The 20,274-nt window shown below is 32.7% G+C and overlaps 2 protein-coding genes and 1 long non-coding RNA gene across 10 annotated transcripts; 2 read left to right on the top strand and 1 right to left on the bottom strand.

Moving 5' to 3' along the window:
- Window positions 1–342: 342 nt before the first annotated feature.
- Window positions 343–8,774, top strand: Arp2 (Actin-related protein 2). 2 transcript variants are annotated; one of them, XM_013323201.1, is made up of 11 exons: window positions 343–508; window positions 592–702; window positions 3,815–3,886; window positions 4,273–4,416; window positions 4,856–4,958; window positions 5,483–5,589; window positions 6,211–6,360; window positions 7,025–7,150; window positions 7,516–7,668; window positions 7,886–8,014; window positions 8,661–8,774. In XM_013323201.1, exons 1-11 carry the CDS (start codon window positions 461–463, stop codon window positions 8,700–8,702), a joined length of 1,185 nt encoding a protein of 394 aa, XP_013178655.1. In that variant the 5' UTR covers window positions 343–460; the 3' UTR covers window positions 8,703–8,774. The 2 variants fall into 2 exon arrangements, with proteins under 2 accessions (XP_013178655.1, XP_013178656.1); XM_013323202.1 differs by lacking the exons at window positions 343–508; window positions 592–702 and adding an exon at window positions 2,444–2,457.
- Window positions 8,775–11,009: 2,235 nt separating this feature from the next.
- Window positions 11,010–18,364, top strand: LOC106125700 (uncharacterized). 7 transcript variants are annotated; one of them, XR_001228276.1, is made up of 17 exons: window positions 11,010–11,102; window positions 11,417–11,476; window positions 11,874–11,906; window positions 12,060–12,119; window positions 12,312–12,344; window positions 12,565–12,624; window positions 12,975–13,034; window positions 13,184–13,216; window positions 13,516–13,557; window positions 15,986–16,006; window positions 16,256–16,294; window positions 16,823–16,849; window positions 16,924–16,965; window positions 17,398–17,412; window positions 17,932–17,971; window positions 18,051–18,097; window positions 18,289–18,302. XR_001228276.1 is itself a non-coding variant. In XM_013323000.1 (17 exons), exons 1-16 carry the CDS (start codon window positions 11,052–11,054, stop codon window positions 18,084–18,086), a joined length of 633 nt encoding a protein of 210 aa, XP_013178454.1. In that variant the 5' UTR covers window positions 11,010–11,051; the 3' UTR covers window positions 18,087–18,097; window positions 18,289–18,364. The 7 variants fall into 7 exon arrangements, 6 of the variants coding, with proteins under 6 accessions (XP_013178454.1, XP_013178450.1, XP_013178449.1 ...); XM_013323000.1 differs by having other exon boundaries at window positions 17,932–17,952; window positions 18,289–18,364; XM_013322996.1 differs by lacking the exon at window positions 12,565–12,624 and having other exon boundaries at window positions 17,932–17,952; window positions 18,289–18,364.
- Window positions 18,365–18,815: 451 nt separating this feature from the next.
- LOC106125738 (uncharacterized) lies at window positions 18,816–19,883 on the bottom strand. The gene is made up of 3 exons (XR_001228282.1): window positions 19,850–19,883; window positions 19,712–19,786; window positions 18,816–19,109 (listed from the first exon to the last, which is right to left on the bottom strand). It is a non-coding gene; the product is annotated as an uncharacterized LOC106125738 (long non-coding RNA).
- Between the last annotated feature and the right edge of the window lie 391 nt (window positions 19,884–20,274).

The following is a 20,274-nucleotide window of genomic DNA, read 5'->3' as shown; positions in this document are numbered from 1 at the left end:
TTGGCAAGTCTTGCCAGAAACCCGAAACTTAATTTTAAGCAAAAAATAAAAAAAACTTCTCGAAAACAAACTCTTATTTATTAAATCTTTGCGTTTTCTTGTTTTGGAAATTTGATCAAGTATATCTGCGAAAAGGAAAAACCATAAAAAATCATGTTTTAAGTTCTTCAGTGGCTGTATGTTGGATACCTTTCACTGGAGGCGATAATTAAATACAACTTTTATGTAGGTGTGTCATGTCAAAAATTTTTAAACTCAATTCAAATTATGCTTTATGTCAATTGGTTTATATGCTATATTTCTTAAACAAAAACTACGACTTGACATAGCGTACTTACTGACCAACACCGACTGTCACTCTTATAAACTCAATTTTGCACCATTGATTTCTTGAAGTGATTTAATTAAGAATATATTAGTTCAATACTTTTAAATTGTAATAATAAGTTAAAAGTCTATTATGGATGATCAAGGAAGAAAAGTTATCGTTTGCGATAACGGTACTGGGGTAAGTTCAGTGTAAAATGCTTATGAGGTGTAAATTCGTCAGATAAGCGACTGATTCATCATTTAACATTAACTTTATTCCAGTTTGTAAAGTGCGGATATGCTGGCAGCAATTTCCCTGCTTTCATTTTCCCATCAATGGTCGGCAGACCAATCATTCGAGCGGAAAACAAAATAGGAGAAATTGACGTTAAGGTAAGGAAAAAATTGTTTATACCGGATGTTAAAGACATATTGTTACTTTTTCACTAAGCGATTAGTTATTTTCCATAAGCATTAATTCGTTATTTTCCATAAGCATTAATTCGTTAAAGTAAAAAAGTTATTTAATTTTAGACAATATGAATTTGAACCAAAGTCTAAACCTATATGTAATGATAATGTCATAAAAATTAATTTACTATCATATCAACTTGTATACATTTAACTCTATATTTTAAATTATTAATTTAATCCCGCTGATTACTCATACAAATCTTCAATTAGGGAGCTTCCTAATTAACCTTTTAACAACTGTGAGTGTGGAAATAAAGTTATAAATGATCATCTTGATATCCTTTTCCACTAAGAATTATGCAAAGCAAACTGGTCCTGCCATTGCTATGGCTAGATTTCAATCTAATTGCATTATGTCAAATGACATGTTCTTCATTGTACAGTCAGATGTATTAATATATATGCATTTATAAAGCTACAAAAACTTATATAGGCCTTCGGTTTAAAAATATAACATTCACATATTCCTCCATATGCTTCCAACAATGAATACATGTTCTTCACAAATACATGCATAAGTATTTTTAAAATTGACTGCCTACATTGTATACATATTTATGAAGCTGACTGTACATATTTATTATTTTAAACTTCTATTTCACTGGTTTATTGTTTTAAAATTGAATGAATTCATTGAATTCATGAATTTATGAGTAATTAACATTATACTAAAGGAATTTGATGATCAAATTATCTTTAAATGCCATATTATTGTAAAATATATATAACATAAGTATGTGGTACTATTATTTGGGAAGAAAATCAAAGTTATGTTTGTAGGCAACTAGCCTCCACTGGGCTGACTGTGGCCTAGTCATCCTTATAGAAACCGCTGTAAAAAATATTGTTATCTCTTATTTTGAAGTTAAATGAGAGAGATGAAGATATATTTTTATACAATGTTGTCTATAGACCACAGTATAGGTGTTTTAACTAATAAATTGCACTTTTTGTGCTATGCTATTGGTATGTTGAGATGATGTTACATTATTAAGGCTTCACTCTTAGTTTTTAAGATAATAGGTATTAGTATTTTTTTTTATATCAAAAGGTGGCAAACGAGCGAGCGGCCACCTGAAATCGCTGAAATAGTTGCCCAAAGACATACGCATTTGCAATTGCGTTACCTACCTTAAACCGACGGAGGAGATGCACAGAAAGAAAATATCTTCATTTTCCATGCATCCTCTCGTCCGGAAAGTTCATTTCCACTTGCCATCCTTTCCTTATAAGAAAAAGGGTGCGAAGGGAAAGTGGACTAAATTATGCCTCCGGGACGCACACACATCAGACGTAACGTGGAATTGCTTCCACTTCACGCCTGTCTTCTGTGTGGTCGTGGTGTTTCACCGGGCCAGCCGGGCCGATTCGTGCGAAGATGTTAAAGCGGGCTCTACCACTGTTAAAAGATTCAAAGATTCTGTTAGTTATTGTTTATAACTAGTGATGTAAGGGTTACTACACACACATATTCTACATTTCTTTATATTTCTGATGTGAACATAGAAAAATTAGAATCTAATTATTATTTGATAGTAAAATTTTATGCAGTCTGTGGTTATAGCAAAAGTGTGGACATCCTTTAAGATGTTTCATTTGACAAGTGATAAGTGCAATCTATTAGCATTTCTTCTTTCTAATATATCATATATTTTTCAGGGAATAACTATTGGAGTAAGTGGTATATAAGCATGATATTACGAATGTTATATACAATAACAAAAGAATATATTAATTACTGACAAGTTTTTAACAATATTTGTTTTGTTGAAATTAACTGTGATTTTTTTTGTGTTTTAAATATAATTATTAATTAATTTAATTGATTTTATGTTATAAAATTTATCCTAAAAATAGGTTTATATTATAATTTTATTCATAAAAAACTCGGTCTACAAATATATATTATTTAATTAGTAAAAAGATTATTTTGTAATTAACTATTTGTATATTACATATCTTGCGAAGATGTTAAAAGATATGTGTGAAGTCAACCCGCACTGGTCCAGTATAATCGACTAATCTAGTCATCCCTAACTTAGGGTAGGCTCCGAGACCCTCACTGGGGATGTATGAGCTGATGATTGATGCATAGATTAAAAAGCCTTATGCACTTCATCTCTCCAAAGGGTTACATATTTTTCGTTTGACATCTTATATAAAACTCTCGTGTCATAATGTTAGTTACCATATTCCTCTGAAATGTCTTGATCGATTTTTATGAAATATTATATTTATATGGTCTGAGAATCGGTTGCTATGTATTTTTTAATCCCATGCGGATGAAGTTATCATCATCCAGGCTTTATCCCATTTATGTGAGGTCGGAGCACAAGGTTTTTGAATAGCTTAAGGTTTTAGCTTATTTTTTTTACGGCCGGATGATAGGATTAGGATACTTGGAAGGCTAGTATACATAATGATAATATTATTCTAACATTTTATGCATCCCAGACGTTCAACTCTGAGATTGTGCAGGTAAAAGCGAATGCTTTAACACTGGCAAACGCTTGAGCAACTTATTTTGCATACCTGATAAACATAGATTAGGATTTTACATAGCGGACCATTCAGATGTTAAAGAGTTATATCTTTAATGAATCTTTTGAGATGTAACTTTTTGTCATATAGTTCTATAGAGGTATCCTTGTTTGTGGCATGAGAACCTAATCTAATGATGTTTTATAGCTTAATATATATAATATCTTTATACAAATGCTACTTTTTTAATACTGATGTTTGATTTTATTGCATTTAATTTTATATATATAGGGGATGTTATTTTTTTCTTTAGCTTATTAAAAAAAATTCTTGTAAATACGAAAACTTTTTAAATAATATGTAATTAAATGCAATTTAGTCTATCGAATAATTTTCTTTTTTTAGACATAGTTTTTTTTTTTTCTTTATTTTGTTACATTGTGAATAGCTTAATTAAAAATTTAATTTTGTGTTATTACAGCTGTATTTATACTAATTATTAACAAACATTTTTTTTTAAATTTTATATTGAAAGTGATTTTTCTTTTAGGATTTGATGGTTGGAGATGAAGCATCTCAATTGCGTTCGATGCTTGAAGTCAGCTATCCAATGGAGAATGGGGTGAGAATAAGTTCTATAGAAAAATATTAATAGTACTAGAATCTGTAGCAATATTTATACCTAAATGGATCATCTTGTCCGGTAAAATGCCACTATTGATGGATGTCATTTCGTTTGATAGATGAGGTTCCTTAGTTCTCTCTTTACTCCTCTATCAATAATTTTTATAAAATAGGTAGAGATTGGATGGAAAAAATAACACATCTTAAACAATAATGAATTACAAATGAATATATGTACACTTATACTTTATCTTACATGAATTAACTAGATCTAGAAAGTATAAAATGCCTTCAAAAGCATCTCTACAGGATGTCCCATTTTCAGTAATGTTTGTATACAATTAAATTTAGTATTAAATTAATATTAAAATCATTTATTCTCAGGTTGTACGTAATTGGGAGGATATGTGTCATGTGTGGGACTACACATTTGGTCCAAGTAAGATGAATATTGATCCTCGGGAAACTAAGATATTGCTCACCGAACCCCCCATGAACCCTACTAAGAATAGAGAGAAGATGATTGAGGTAAGTTCTATTAACTAGTAGTTCTTTAGTGTAAGAAATGTAATAAAAAAAACTTCAAATAAATGACTACATATTTAGGCTTTGTACTGTTAAGAAGAAAATCCGACAATGTACCGGTATACTGGCGCAACACTAGCCTTACAAAAATGTCGACGTTTATGTCCCCTCACTAATCATTCTCGACACTTGACTTTGTAACGAAAGCGCGACAAAGGATTCTAACTATTAATGTCTAAAAGTAACTATTTAAATTATTATTAAAAGATTAAATTTAGGTTTTGTGCTTGTTTTTGCATTTAAGCTTTAAAATATATTCATTGTCTATGGTTACTATAAGTTTTTTGTATAAATAATGTTGTTTATGGTACTTACAAACATGTATAAAGGAAAGCAGAGATAATATTTGCTTTTTCTTAAGTATGCAGCATTTTTTTTTCAGGTAATGTTTGAGAAATATGGCTTTGATAGTGCGTACATTGCTATACAAGCGGTATTGACTTTGTATGCACAAGGCCTTATCTCCGGAGTAGTGGTTGATTCAGGTAAGTTATTTTGTCCAACTAAGGTTACGTACGTACAGGCTTGCTTATTACCTAGACCCTAGTGGTTGGCATTCTAGCTACTTGTTACGATGCACGATTGTCACACTGTCAGTGTGCGGACGTAGTCCAATACAGGGTGATTTATACATAGTTTGACAGTTGACTTTGTTTTTTTTTAAACCAGTCTTAAACAGTTTTTATGACATCTACTGGATCTGAAATATTTAGTTACAATAACCGATATGTTGTTTTAACTGAACTTATAAAAATCTAAAGGGTCAGTGGCTTAGAGGTTAAGCAGTTTACTTTTAATGTGAAAATCATGGGAATTCTTTGTTCTTGGTTTCTTACGGTGAAAGAAAATATCGTGATGCTGTACATATCTGTAAAGAAATTCAAAGATGTATGAAGTCAAGCACTGCGTCATCATTGACTATGACCTAGTCACTAACTTAGGATAGACTCCGTGTCCCTCAGGGACTCCCTCGGGGACTTGTTGAGCTGATGATGATGTTTGTTTTTAGGTGATGGTGTAACTCACATCTGCCCAGTATATGAAGAGTTTGCATTACCACATTTAACGAGGCGTTTGGATATCGCAGGGAGAGACATTACTAGATATTTGATAAAAGTATGTATAAAACATTCTTACTAATATTATAAATGTGAATGTTTGGATGTATGGAGAACATAATCTTGAAGAATACATACGCTACTAAATAAGTTTTTTAATACCGCGCGGACTGACTCGTGGGCGACAGTTAGTACTGTATAAAATTTTAGAAAGAGACAATATAGGTTTTGTAGAGCGTTGTCTCTGTCGCACAGTACTTGGCTTCGTATGTGCGACAGAGACAACGCTCTACTAAAAGTAGTTATGTCTCTTTCTGAGAACGATGTAACGTGATTCATTTCATTATTATTAATTTAACTATTTCTTGTTAAACGTAAATTAAATGTTTACTTTATAAGGAAGTAAATGGTATCTTCTAGAATTTTCTAAAGGTAATCTTATTGAAGATCGTAACTGTAATAAATATTTATACGTGTGATAATTTCTTATCTGTCTGTCTGTGCTCAAGACGATGTTTGTTCCGAGTAATCTCCGGAACTGGTAGACGGATTTTGACAGGACTTTCACTAGAAGGTAGCTGATGGAAGCAGGAATGTTATAGGATACTTTTTTTTTAAATTAAATTATCTCGAGACTAAGGTGTCAGGCGATTATTAGTTTTTATATATTTGTCCATAGTTACTATTACTACGTGGGTACGCGTTCAATCATTCCGCGGACTTTGAAACTGTGCGAATGATGAAGGAGAAACTTTGTTACATCGGATACAATATAGAACAAGAACAACGTCTCGCCTGGGAGACAACAGTACTTGTTGAACCTTATGTTGTAAGTATAACAAGTAAAACTATGTTAATCTTACTAATATTATAAATGTGTTTGGATGTATGTTAGAAGGTATCTCCAGAAAAGCTTTTTTTATATTATGAGATGGCAAACGAGCGAGCGGCCACCTGAAATCGCTGAAATAACGAAGTGACCGTTGCCAATAGACATATGCAACTGCATATGCGTTGCCTACCTTTAATCGACCGAGGAGAGGATGCACAGAAAGAAAATATATTCCATTTCCATGCATCCTCTCATACGGAAAGTCCACTTCCACTTCCCATCCTTTCCTTCCAGCATATTTCACTTTCCGATACATTCCCTCTCAAATCCTATAGTTTAACACGTTCTCTGCCAACGCGGTCAATCCTGACCGTCAGTGAAGTTTCCCCTTAGGACTATTAAAATTTAAAATCTGTATAAAATTACAAAATTGTTTGCCTGTGAGAACGAAATGAAAACTCTCGTTAGATGCGACCATCACTGACCGACACGGCTTGAACTAAAAGTTTATATGTCAACTATCACTGACTGACAGCGCCCGGATAGGAAAGTGCGATTGTTTTCTCGGCATAGAACGTGTTAAACAACTTGTGTCATATAATTCTTAACCAAAATGACATAAGTGGTGTCTTGATTGTTAAAATAATTAAATTTCTATTAGTTACCCGATGGCCGAGTGATCAAGGTCGGTGGTGAGAGATTTGAAGCTCCCGAGGCTCTGTTCCAGCCTCACCTCATCAATGTTGAAGGTCAAGGGATTGCTGAGCTGGTGTTTAACACTATACAGGTAATTTTTTATTTAAATCTTATTAATATTATAAATGCGAATGTTTAAATAAATGGATATTAGAAGGTATCTCCAGAACAACGAACATAGTGGAAGAACACATAGGGTACTTTTTAAGTTTTTTTTTAGTTCTGCGCAGACGGAGTTGCGGACGAGAGCTAGTCTCAATATAAGTAAACAAGTACCATAGAAAACAACAAGAATCAATTTAAATAATTCCATCTAGTTCTCACATATAGAAATTAGACGACCTCCATAAGCGAGAACTCAAGTTAGACGGAAACCTCTATAAGCGAGAAATTCGGGTTCGAGAGAAACTCTTCCTAATCCATATTTTTTATTTTTTTTCATAATTTATATTCCAGGCAGCAGATATAGACATGCGAAATGAACTATACAAGCACATAGTGTTATCAGGAGGGTCGACCATGTACCCCGGTCTGCCCTCTCGCCTGGAGAGGGAGATCAAACAGCTGTACTTGGAGAGGGTGTTGAGGAACGACTGCGATAAACTTGCCGTGAGTTTGTAAACTGACGATAGAATAGTTAAATTATATTAGCTTATTACATTTATTGACTTTTATAAAGTTATTGAGCTTTTTTATAAGCACGTAAGTTACGATACGTAACTTTTTTTCTCATCTAATTACTTTTTTTTAAAGAAAACACATAATATAATTCAATTTATTACAGTTTAAAGGAATTTTCTATGACTTTTTTTAATATTTTTAATAGAAATTCAAGATTCGCATCGAAGACCCACCGCGACGTAAAGACATGGTGTTCATAGGGGGCGCTGTGCTCGCTGAAGTCTGCAAGAACAGGGACAACTTCTGGCTCTCCAGAGCTGAATATCAGGAACAGGTATATTAGACTAAGACTAATTACTATATTTATATTAAATGGCAAATATGCAAGCTGCCTGGATTCGCCGAAATATAGAAGCGTCCAGTGTCCTTGCGTTGCCTACCTTTAATCGACGAATCGCACAGAAATAATGTTTCTACTTCCTGTGCGTCTTCTCCGTCAAATCCACTTCATCTTCCCATCCTTTCGTTTTAAGAAAAGGGTGGATAGAAGACTAAAATTATCAGATAAATTTACTTTCAATACGAGGCTGAAATTATTAAACACACAAACGTCAACTTCCAAACACGGAATTACGATATTTTATTATTAAAATTACTTTTGTAGACTTAAAAGTGTTTTACCAAAAACATTTTGAAATTTCCAACTTTAAATCGCAGATTTTTTTTTAAATATTAGCAGGTTTTTTTTTTGTAAATTTACTAATATTTCTTTTACCATTCCAACTAAGCTCTAAGGTTGTGCTAGGATATGGTTTACGATAATAGTCGAATGGCGGGATTCGAACCCCCGACCTCGTGATCGGAAATCCGTACGCTTAACCATTAGGCTATTGACGCTTCTTTTTTGTTTGTCTATGGTGATTTTCGGATTTAGAAAAACACCAAATGAAAATACTAAAAATGTTGAATTTTTTTTTCAGGGTATATCCTGTCTGAGAAAACTCGGCCCAAGAGCAAGTTAATTAAATCTACAATAATATAATTATGAGATGTATTCCAAAAATGTATTATTATAAAGAATTATTAATAAAAAAATATTGATACTTAAAACATATTTAACACGAAATATAATATTCCATTCATAGATTTTTTTTTAGAAAATATGAAATACAGTCAAACTTAGATACGCGAGAAACCTCTACAAGCGAGAAACTCTGGTGAGAGAGAAGCCTCTATAAGCGAGAAAATCGAATTAGAGTGAAACTTATATAAGCGAGAAACTGGCTAGAGAGAAGCCTCTATAAGCGAGCAACTCGGGCTAAAGAGAAATCTCTATGAGCGAGAAACTCGGGCTACAGAGAAAACTTTATAAGCGAGAAACTCGAGTTCGAGAGAAGCTTCCATGAGCGAGAAACTCGAGTTCGAGAGAAGCTTCCATGAGCGAGAAACTCGGGCTAGAGAGAAACCTCTATAAGCGAGAAACTCGAATTCGAGAGAAGCCTCCATAAGCGAGAAACTCAGGCTAGGGAGAAACCTCTATAAGCAATAAACTTTCGTTACAGAGAAACTTCTATAAGAAAAAATGCAAATCTTTGGACTCTCGCTTATCAAGGTTGAGACTGTACATTATTTGAAGATCGCTCTCGAAGTATTATAGTAGAAACCGGTTAAAATGACCTATTGCTTATAGCAACTGAAACAGTATCCCTGACGTCTGAATATTGTCAATCCTTCAATGTTGTTATAACCGATTTTTACCGTAATTAAATACAATAAAATATGAAACCTGTAATATCGATTCTTGTATAATGTACTTTTAAAAAGTTTTCTTTACATGAAATATGGTAATTATCAATAAAATATAGCTCTCCATAAAATAGTCGTCCAGTATTTAATGGAAATCATACATATTGAATAAAAAAATTAAAAAAAAAATTACGCACAAATTAATTTGACATATACCAATTGGTAATCATCATCATCATCATCATCAGCTCACAACACGTCTCCACCGAGGGTCTCGGAGCCTACCCTAAGTTAAGGGTGATTAGGCCATAGTCAACCACGCTGGTCAAGTGTGGGTTGCTTGACTTCATTATAATTGGTAATAGTCATTTTTACAGTTCTTTTTTTCTTTTAAGTTCTTTAAATATTATTATGAAGACTGTATTGCATTTATAATTTGCAATAAAATTACTTTACTACTGGTATTCGATTTTAATTTTCTTTTTCAAATAAATTTATAACTAAGATTAATGCGTTTTATTTAAAAAAATAAAACTACGAAACTATACACTGAAGTGTCAAAAACATCTAACTAATATTATAATGCGATGGATGGATGTATGTTTGTTTGAAATTATCTCCAGAACTGCTGAACGTTATCTCGATGAAATTTGGCATACATATAGAACATAGTATTGAAGAACACATAGTCTACTATTTTTTTTTATTTCGCGCAGACGGAGTTACGAGCGACAGCTATGATATATCCCCTTCCTAAGCATTCTCCGTCAAATTCAATTCTCCTACCAATAATTTGAAAGAAAATAGTTGGAAGGGTAAAGACGACTAAAATTAGGCCTCCGATAAGGATTACGCACTTGAAGCGTGGCTTCTGTGTGGCATATTGCACCGGACGAGCGGACACATTCTTGCAACATATGTTAGCGTCTAAGTCTACACTAAGCAACTCAAGGGGCACAGCAGTGCCACCGCCGAGGCAAACAGCTGAACTTCTAGGGACGATCTATTTTATAACCACTACGCAATAACTATAGATTTCACGACATAAATACAAAATTACTTTTTACATATGTCGAAATTAGTTTTGTATTATGTATAATTTCCAATTTAAATTCTTTGATTATGTGAAATAAATATGCTATCACACCCGTTACTTACAAGAGTAGGCAGAAATTATGAAATTGTTATGCACAGATTCTTTAGTTTCAGCCATATTTAATTTGTTTTGTCAATTTCACCTTTACATGGCCGAACTATCGAAAACCTTAATCAGTATTTTTGGAAATATAAAAACTAATTTTATGTTTTAGTTGTTTTTTTAGACGTTTCAAAAATGTATAATAGGTACAAATGATCTATTAATTTTGTTATGGAGTTAAAAATTAAAAAAAGTTAGAATTTAAAAAAGTAACCTAAACACATATTGATAGTTCCTATTTACCCCTTTAGTTAACAGGCGTGATTGTAAAAATTTTCCTTTCAATCAATATAATTTTTAGGTTATACCATGAAATTATTTGAATTATCTTAATTTAATTCTATCACGTGAAATTGTTTGCTTCAAGTATAAATACGTTTCGGTTTTTTATATATCACATTCGTGGTCGGTTTTCAAAAAGACCACGATGAAATTAATAATATTGTTCTGTGTTTTACTACCTCTGATCTACGGACAGGTAAACTGTTTTTTAATTTATAAGAGAAGGGGCTAAAAGACATGTAACACTAGAGAAACTGCAGATGCGTTGACCTTTGAGAAAGAAGACTCGGTTCTAGAAGGACCCTAAGTCGTAAGATTGGAAATACCGGTGAAAATAGACCATTTCACAATGCGGCTGTCGTGGCAGGATTATACATTATCTATTTTTGTTATGTTACCAATTAATAAATTTATTAATTTGCAACTTTCTTCACATAGTGATTTTTTTGACTAATTTAAACTATGTCTTTAATATATTATAGTTAGAACTTTGCTAAAATTGCTCCATAGGGACTCCAAGAGGACCCTCCAGATGATGTTGGATCGCGTCGGGGAAAACGTTCACCACAAGTAAGTCTGCGTTTGTATACTGACGTCCTTAAAGCCTAAACGACTTAACCAATTTAGATGAGTGAGGTATCATTCGAATGGTTTTCTATCGTATCTTTTCATTTTTTAAAATTGAAACTAGTGTTACATCTCATTTTTATTTTCTTAATATAATATTAAAAATGCGGAAGTTTAGATAAATGGATGTTTGTTGGAATGTATCTCAAGAACAGATAAACGGATCATCAAAAAAAATTGGCATAGATGTAGAAAATAGTCTGGAAGAACACATAGGTTACTTATTAAGATTTTTGTTTTTAATTCCGGGCGGACCGAAATGCCGGCGACAGCTTGTTTTTAAATAAAGTTCACTTACGTAATAATACATCATTTTAAAGTTACCACTATTTATGTTTAGGGACTCTTGGATAACACAGAAATTCGTGTAAACGTAAGTATTCTTATTACTCTATATTACTCAGCAAAATAAGCAATAGATCTAGTAATTTTGAGTCGCAATAACATTGCCATGTTTTTACGAAAATACGAAAACAGTTGGTATTTTGATCCTGAAAGTAACAACTTTGCTAAAATCGTTCCACAGGGTTTTCAAGAGGACCCCCCAGATGATGTTGGATCGCGTCGGGGAAAACGATCACCACAAGTAAGTCTGCGTTTGTGTACTGACGTCCTAAAAGCCTAAACGACTAAACCAATTTAGATGAGTGAGGTATCATTCGATTGATATTCTTCCCATGTCATAGGTATACTGGCATATGGATACATTGGAACTAATGTCACATTTTTAACTTGAGTCCTATTAACAATACATTTTAAAGTTACAATCTTTGTTTAGGGACTTTTGGATAACACAGAAATTCGTGTAAATGTAAGTATTCGATAAAATGTTGAATCTATTTAGTAATTTATTATTTCAATAGAACAATTCAACAAATGGTTTTGTTATATTTATAACGCGGAAAAAGACTTTTTTTTCAAGTAATTTTTAGTCAGAATCACGCTGCTATGTTCTGATTTAAGTGACGAAAAATGTGGTTTACTTTGAATTAGTTATTTAAAGTAATAACTTTGCTAAAATGACTCCATAGGGACTCCAAGAGGACCCTCCAGATGATGTTGGATCGCGTCGGGGAAAACGGTCACCACATGTAAGTGTGCGTTTGAATTTTGTCGTACTAAAATCTTAAACGACTTAACCAATTTAGAGGAGTGATTCGATCGGTATTCTTCCCCTGGCATAGGGATATTGTCAGGCGGGATTTTTTTTCGTTTGTAACTTTTAAAGTTACAACTATGTTTGCTTACGGACTCTTGTATAACACAGAAATTCGTGTAAACGTAAGTACTTATAAAAATATTTTGATTCTTCTTATTAATCTATGAATAATTAAAATAAGTAAATATTGTCTTTCCTAGTAATTTTAGGCGCAACTACATTGCCATTTAAAAAAAAAATACGTTTTGGTATTGTAACAATTTAGTGAAAATCGTTCCACAGGGTTTTCAAGAGGACCCTCCAGATGATGTTGGATCGCGTCGGGGAAAACGATCACCACAAGTAAGTGTGCGTTTGTATTCTGACGTCCTAAAAGCCTAAACGACTAAACCAATTTAGACGAGTTAAAAATTCGATTTGTTTTCTTCCCATGTCATACAATATGTTACATTTTCATACATCATTTTAAAGTTACAACTATCTTTGTTTAGGGCCTCTTGGATAACACAGAAATTCGTGTAAACGTAAGTACTCAGTTCCATATTTCATTATTATTATTAATCAAACATCAAATCATCACTTACAACTGTTTCTAAACTAACAAAAAATCTAATGAATAGTCTTAAATCTATGATATAAAATAAAATATTAAAAAAAACGAATAATTTACTATATTATTAAAAGGGGACTCCTTTTAGACAAGGTCCCGAAGATACTGGCAGCGTTCCCTCTTTGGACAGCTAAACTAATTCTTTGTCCGAGGTAGCTGCCAGCTCTTCGGTCCCCTGTGATGTTTAATTTTTTGGAACTGTTTCTTGTTTAGGAAATCTTCGATGATAAAGTGGATGGTGTTGAATTTGAAAACGTACGTACACAATTTCATCTAGAATATGTTGCAACTATTTTATGGATTTTATAAAATATTTTGAAAATGTTTTTATTATATTTATAGCGAGGAAAACGTTCGGCTGAAGTAAGTGTTTAATAAGGTTTTTTATATATCATATATGTAATTAAAATACTGCCTATAGTAAGTTTTATTGCTTAGAATTTCATGGACAACAACAACAATGGCGTTGAATTCGTGAGTGAATAAACGATTTAATTTCATCTTAATGTATTAAAAAGATATAAATAAACTTAAGAAACCTGTCTCTATTAAAGTTTACTGTTTACCACAGGATTCTCTTATATACTTCTCTTTTTTAATGTAGAACTTAATTAATAAATGATTGCCTTTTTCAGCTGCCCGCTGGAGCTGGCTTGATTAGAGTAAGATTTATTTTTATATGAATTTGTCTTTAATAATTCTTATTATGAAGGCATTCACGTATTCTAATATTGTTTATAATTTTTTAGATGGCAAGACGATCTAATGGAGGCGTAAGTGTAAAATTAAATATTATCGGGATATTTTTAGAATATCTTACTTGTTGTGTCACACCAATATCTGTTGAAGATAGGCCGTACCGGCCCGGTGAAATACCACCACATAGTAGAAAGGCGTCAAGTGGAAGTAATTCGACGTTTTTCTGATGAGGGTGTGAGCCGCAGGCCTAATCAAACTCCACTTTCTAAAATGGGAAGGGATTCCCACAGTTTTCTTATAAGGATGGGAAGGGAAATTGGCTTTGACGGAGATGGGATCCCAGAAGGAGAGGAAATAAAATATCTACAATCTTTTGGCAGTGGTCGCTTCGCTATTTCAGCGACTTAAAGGGGCCATTTCTTTTTTTTCCACCTAACGATTGTTTGCAGCGCTTACGTTAGTAATTTATAAGATTTTTTTTATTATTTCAGGGCAGAAGACAGCATGGTGTAGTAAGTGTTTTATTAATAAATGCATGAAATAAAATATAAATGTATTTATTTTTTTATATAATATAATATTTAAATAAAATCTGATCGACAATGCGCTATTTTAAAGTTCAACTATTTTTGTTTAGGCACAGTTGGATAGCAGAGAAAATCGTGCAAACGTAAGTAACAATTTCATTTTGATTCTTCTAATTATTTTATTATTTTACAAAATACATTTAAAAGAAGTTTTTGACAAAAAAAGGATAAAGTTAAAAATGTGTATATTAGAGGAAGTTTTTTTTTTTTTTTTTTTAAATATTAGCAGATTTCTTTGTAAATTTACTAATATTTCTTTAACCATTCCAATTAAGCTCTATGCTTGTGCTAGGATATGGTTTACGACAATAGTCGAATGGCGGGATTCGAACCCCCGACATCGTGGTCGGAAATCCGTACCCTTAACCATTAGGCTATTGACGTTTTCAAGTTTGAAAGTAGCGCCAGTGATCGAGGAATTGAGAAGTTAAAGATTAGCGTGGTTTGGACATGTTATGAGGAGGGATTATGATGATATACACAAAAAAGTAATGAGATTGAATGTGGATGGCTACAAGGGTAGAGGAAGACCAAAAAAAGTATAAAATGACTATGTGAAAGAGGATATGCGTAGGAAGGGGCTCGGATATGACGGCTGATAGAGATGTATGGAGGAGTAGAACATACTGTGCCGACCCTCGATAGGGATGAGGGCAGGTTGATGATGATTTAAAAGTAGTCTTTTTTAGTAATTTAAAGGAGGAATTACTCCGCTTTGTATTTAAAAAATTTTCAAATAAGAACTTTGCTAAAATTGTTCCATAGAGGCGGCAAGAGGACCCTCCAGAGGAAGTTGGATTGCGTCGAGGAAAACGTTCGCCACAAGTCAGTATTGAACAGTTTTTTTTTTAATATAAGGGTACTAATGGTATAGATATTTAAGATAACAGTTTTTTTTTTATAATTAATTATAAAAAGTCCTATCGACGATGCATAATTTAAAGATTTTTTTAAACACGAATTTTTATTTAGGGACTCTTGGATAACACAGAAATTCGTGTTGAATTTGAAAACGTTAGTATGCACAGTTACATTTTGAATATGTAAAATTTTTATTACTTTTATAAAAGACTAGCGGACCCGACAGACGTTGTTCTGTCTACACGTCTTTAATTCGAATATTATTTAAAATTTGACACTGCGATGGTAGCGCCGTCTGTCGGATCCAATGTAAAACATTCCAAAATCAACAACTACTAATAAATTAAAAATTAATCAAAAAAACATTGTCCAGCGGACAAAATTGTGAATCTAAACCATTCCCAGATCCCCTTGAACACACACAAAAAATTTCATCAAAATCGGTCCAGTCGTTTGAGAGAAGTTCAGTGACATACACACTCACAGAAGAATTATATATGTAAAGATTTTAATAAACGTTTTTATTAAATTTATAGCGCGGAAAACGTTCACCCGAGGTATTTCAAAACTTTTTTATAAACATTAAATACAGAATTGCACATTTATACGTCGAATTATGTCAATCTTTAAAACAATATTTTACATACTTACCGTGAGTTTCCGAGGCTAAAATATTATCTTGAACAAAACAGAGGTAATATGTTTTAAATGGAGATTTAGGTCTCAGAAACCCACGAAAAATTTTGGAATAAAAATCATCTTTACTCACCATTGAAAGATAATAAACAAAACATTTTTTTGTTCAGCTTTTCGACAACAATAACAATGGCGTTGAATTTGAATCCGTGAGTATTTTTATAATCAATTTAATGCATAAATATAATTTTTAATTTATTAATAACTAGTAGTCCCTCGCAAGGAATTTAAAAACTTAATAAGTAGCCTATGTGGTCTACCAGACTATGGTCTGCAGCTTTGCCAAGTTTCATCGAGATCCGTTCAGCCGTTCCGGAGATACCTTCAAACAAACATCCATCTAAACATTCGCATTTATAATATTAGTAAGATTTATATAAATGAAAGATTCCAGTTCTTTTAAACGGTTATAGTTTAAGACCGTTTTCCCTTAAAAAGGGATAAAAATAAAACGGTAGACAATACCAAAATATTTGTAGGAAAAAAGTTAAATATGTGTTTTTAAATAGATTTTTCGGTAGTGACAACTCACGATTATTATAGCCTAACAAAATCGACTACATAATAGTGTGAAGTAATCACACTATTATGTAGTCGATTTTGTTTTTTTAAAATTCTGTTTTATATTTTAAATATATATCCTTAGTTTACTAAATAAATATTATATCCTTTTTCAGATTCCCAGAGCAGCTGGTTTGATTAGAGTAAGATTTATATTTATATTAATTTATGTTTAAATTACTATGCGATCCGCATATTTAAATTTATAAATTTTCAGAGGGCAAGATGTGCTAATCCACCACCATCAGCTTTAAAACAAGTAATATTAAAAAATGCATAATTTTGAATTAATTTCTTTATTAATTCCTTTCTCCTTTTTTTTGAATAATTTTAGTTATTTTTTACCACGTTTTATAACGGTACTGCTCTATGATCCAAAATGGCTGCCGTTACAAAATGGCGGATGATATATTTTTGTACAACCACCCTAACATGGGTATTTAATGAAAGGGCTTGATGAATAGAGCACAGAGCATTATGAAAAATTAAATATGGCTTCTTTCATAGATTGTCGAATGATTTATTTTTGTACATTTGACCTTTTTTAAATTTTCATTTGTCATAATGAATTTTTCATAGTGTACCTTTCTCTGCTCGCAACGCTGTGTGCAAAAATATGTATCATAAAATTGGCAATTATGTTTGTTATCTTTTAGTAAATTTAATTAATTTAAAATATTTTTAATTTCAGGGTAGAAGAGAACATGTAAGTGTAGGATAAATACATTTTTTTTATATCATAAGATACGGGCAAATGAAATAGCGAAGTGACCGTTGCCCATAGACATACGCAATTGCATATGCGTTGCCTACCTTTAATCGACGAAGGAGAGGATGCACAGAAAGAAAATATTTTCCCTTCCCAAGCATCCTCTCATCCGGAAAGTCCACTTCCACTTCCCATCCTTTCCTTATAAGGAAAAGGGTGGGAAGGGAAAGAGGCCTCCGGGACGCACACTCATCAGACGAAACGCGGAATCGCTTCCACTTGACGCCTGTCTTCTGTATGGTCGTGGTATTAAACCGGGAGAGCCGGGACAATTCGGGCGGAGATGTTAAAGCGGGCTCTACCACTGTTAAAATAATGAAAAGTATGCATGGATTTTATGAAATAAAACACCCGTAAGAATGGAGTAAACAGCTGATGAATGTATGGAGGTGTAGTACTTTTAGGTCGTTAATCATTTGGGGTACGTCCGTGTTCATTTAACATTTTTGTTTCCAGGACCCTATCGAATTATCAGCCGTGAGTAACAACTAGTTAGGTATTAACTAGATGGCGCTGTTTTCAATCTAAATTATGTTAACTCTGATTTTTTTTATTTAACCTTTACATGTTTTTAGGTCACTTTTATCCCACCACCGTACCCGTTATTTTAAACCGGACTTAAGTAAGTAAATTTTGTATGTTTTTGTAACTAGATTTTATGATTACCTAATCTAAAATAATGTCTAAACCGGTACGAAATAGTTTAAGAAATACTGTACAACTTTTTTACAGTAATATTGCTATATACAAGGGTCACAATATTTTTGTAAAAAAAAAGTTTTTTAAATACTAAAATAATATATTCTTTTTCAGACCCAGATTAACGATGGAAGACACAGATTGAATCATTTTTAACTGTTAATAAATAAAGCAATTTACGCATATAAAATATGTTCTTTTTTAAAGTCTTAAATCAGTCAACCAACTGGGTCAGCGTGGTTAACTATGGCCGAGACAATAACTTAGGGTAGGCTCAGTGACCCAGTGGGGATGTATAGTGAGCTGATGATGATGATCCAAATATAGATACAACGAAAAAAGGATAAGAAGGCATAAATAAAATAAAAAAACACTGGTATTAATTATTTTATGACAGGAATCTATTCTCTGTCCATATTTTTGCTCCAAGTATCATCGTTAAATAGCGAATCCCATCCGTTTATAAAATGGCTAAATTTAATTGAAGGGTCAAAACATAATTTTCCAAAGCACAAACGTTCGAGATTCACGTTTTGGTTGTGACATTGATATTTTATAAAAAAACCGTGAGTTTCAGAGGCCAAAATACACATTTAAAACATATTGTTATCTCTGTTTTGTCTAATGATATTTTGGTCTCAGAAACCAACGGTAAGACATACAGATTAAATAAATATCAAAATTAATTTACTATTTTCTGTCACACTAATCGGATGCTGGCTGGCTAGATAAATATTACTATCTTTTTGTAAATCTTGGAAGCTGATGTCTGTATCAAAATTATCTCCTGATCTCCAATTGGAAGACTTCCAATTTCTACACTTGCATTTCAGTTTGCTTTTAATATCATTTTTACGCAATGGAACTTTAAATTTGTGCCAAGTGTATGGTAATTCCCATTGTCTTGCCGCTAATATACTTCTAATGTCAAATTCCTAATAAACATATTTAAAAAAAATGTTAATATAAAAACTCGTTTTTTTATATCATAAAGGTGGTAAACAAGCAACTGGCCACTTAAATTCGTTGAAATAGCGAAGCGACTGCTGCCCATAGACATTCGCAATTGAACATGCGTTGCCTACCTTCAATGGAAAAGGGGACGCATGGAAAGGGAATATTTCCCCTTATTATGCGTCCGCTTTTCCGCCAAATCTACTTTTCATTCCCATCCTTTCCTTATAAGAAAACGGTTGGATAAGAAGAAAATCTGAAATTAGGCCGCATAAAGTAATTTATAACAGGAATAGAATTATTTTTAACAATACAGTTTTTACTGTAAGCGACTTGACTAGTATTTTTACTCGCATGCTTCAATTTGTACTGTTTATGATTTCCTCTGTCAGTATGTAACCGTCTGTAGCCTGAAAGGGTGGACCAATTTTGACAAGTGAGGTGTCATTCGATTCGCAATCTTCCCCTAAGTATCATCGTGGTTTAAGTATCAAAATAGTGTTGAATTAATGAAAATAAGGCGCATATTTCTCTTAGGTCAACGAGTCGGTAATTAAAGTTAGTGGAAAAAATGGTTTATTACCGCTTTTCTATTATCCCCATCGTCAGTGAAAGATTCTAAGCCTGGTACATTAACGAATGCTCGTCTGTTTATTTGCTGAAAATATTTAAGTTTTCATAAGAAATTGTTCATATTAATAAATTTACTTTTATTATTTACCTTTGATGTGATAACCGACGCGCAGATAATTAACAAAATCGTTTTAATAATCATTTTGTTTTAAACTGAAAAGAAATATTTTATTTTATAATAAAACATATGTATATGAGGGAAACAAATAAGTTCAGTCTAGACCAACTGAAAATATCCACAAGGCTAGCCACTACATGGTACCGACAAGTTCTTGGATACTTTGGACATATTACCCGGAGACACCCCGACAACCTGGAAAAATGGTTGTGGTTGGAAAGATAGAGGGTAAAAGGTCACGGGGTCGATCACATACTCGCTGGTCCGATCAAGTGCAGACTATACGCTATACGACTGCCCTGAGAGAAGCCGAAGACAGGACGGCGTAGAGACAGCTGGTCGATACAGCCGTTAAAGCATATCAAGGCAAGCACGACCTTCAGTAATGAAGAATA

The sequence above is a fragment of the Papilio xuthus genome, unplaced genomic scaffold, assembly GCF_000836235.2.
Source record: "Papilio xuthus unplaced genomic scaffold, Pxut_1.1 DF825783.1, whole genome shotgun sequence".
Lineage (NCBI taxonomy): Eukaryota > Metazoa > Arthropoda > Insecta > Lepidoptera > Papilionidae > Papilio > Papilio xuthus.
The sequence above is the reverse complement of the archived record's forward strand: the minus strand, read 5'-3'. Positions and strand labels throughout refer to the sequence as shown.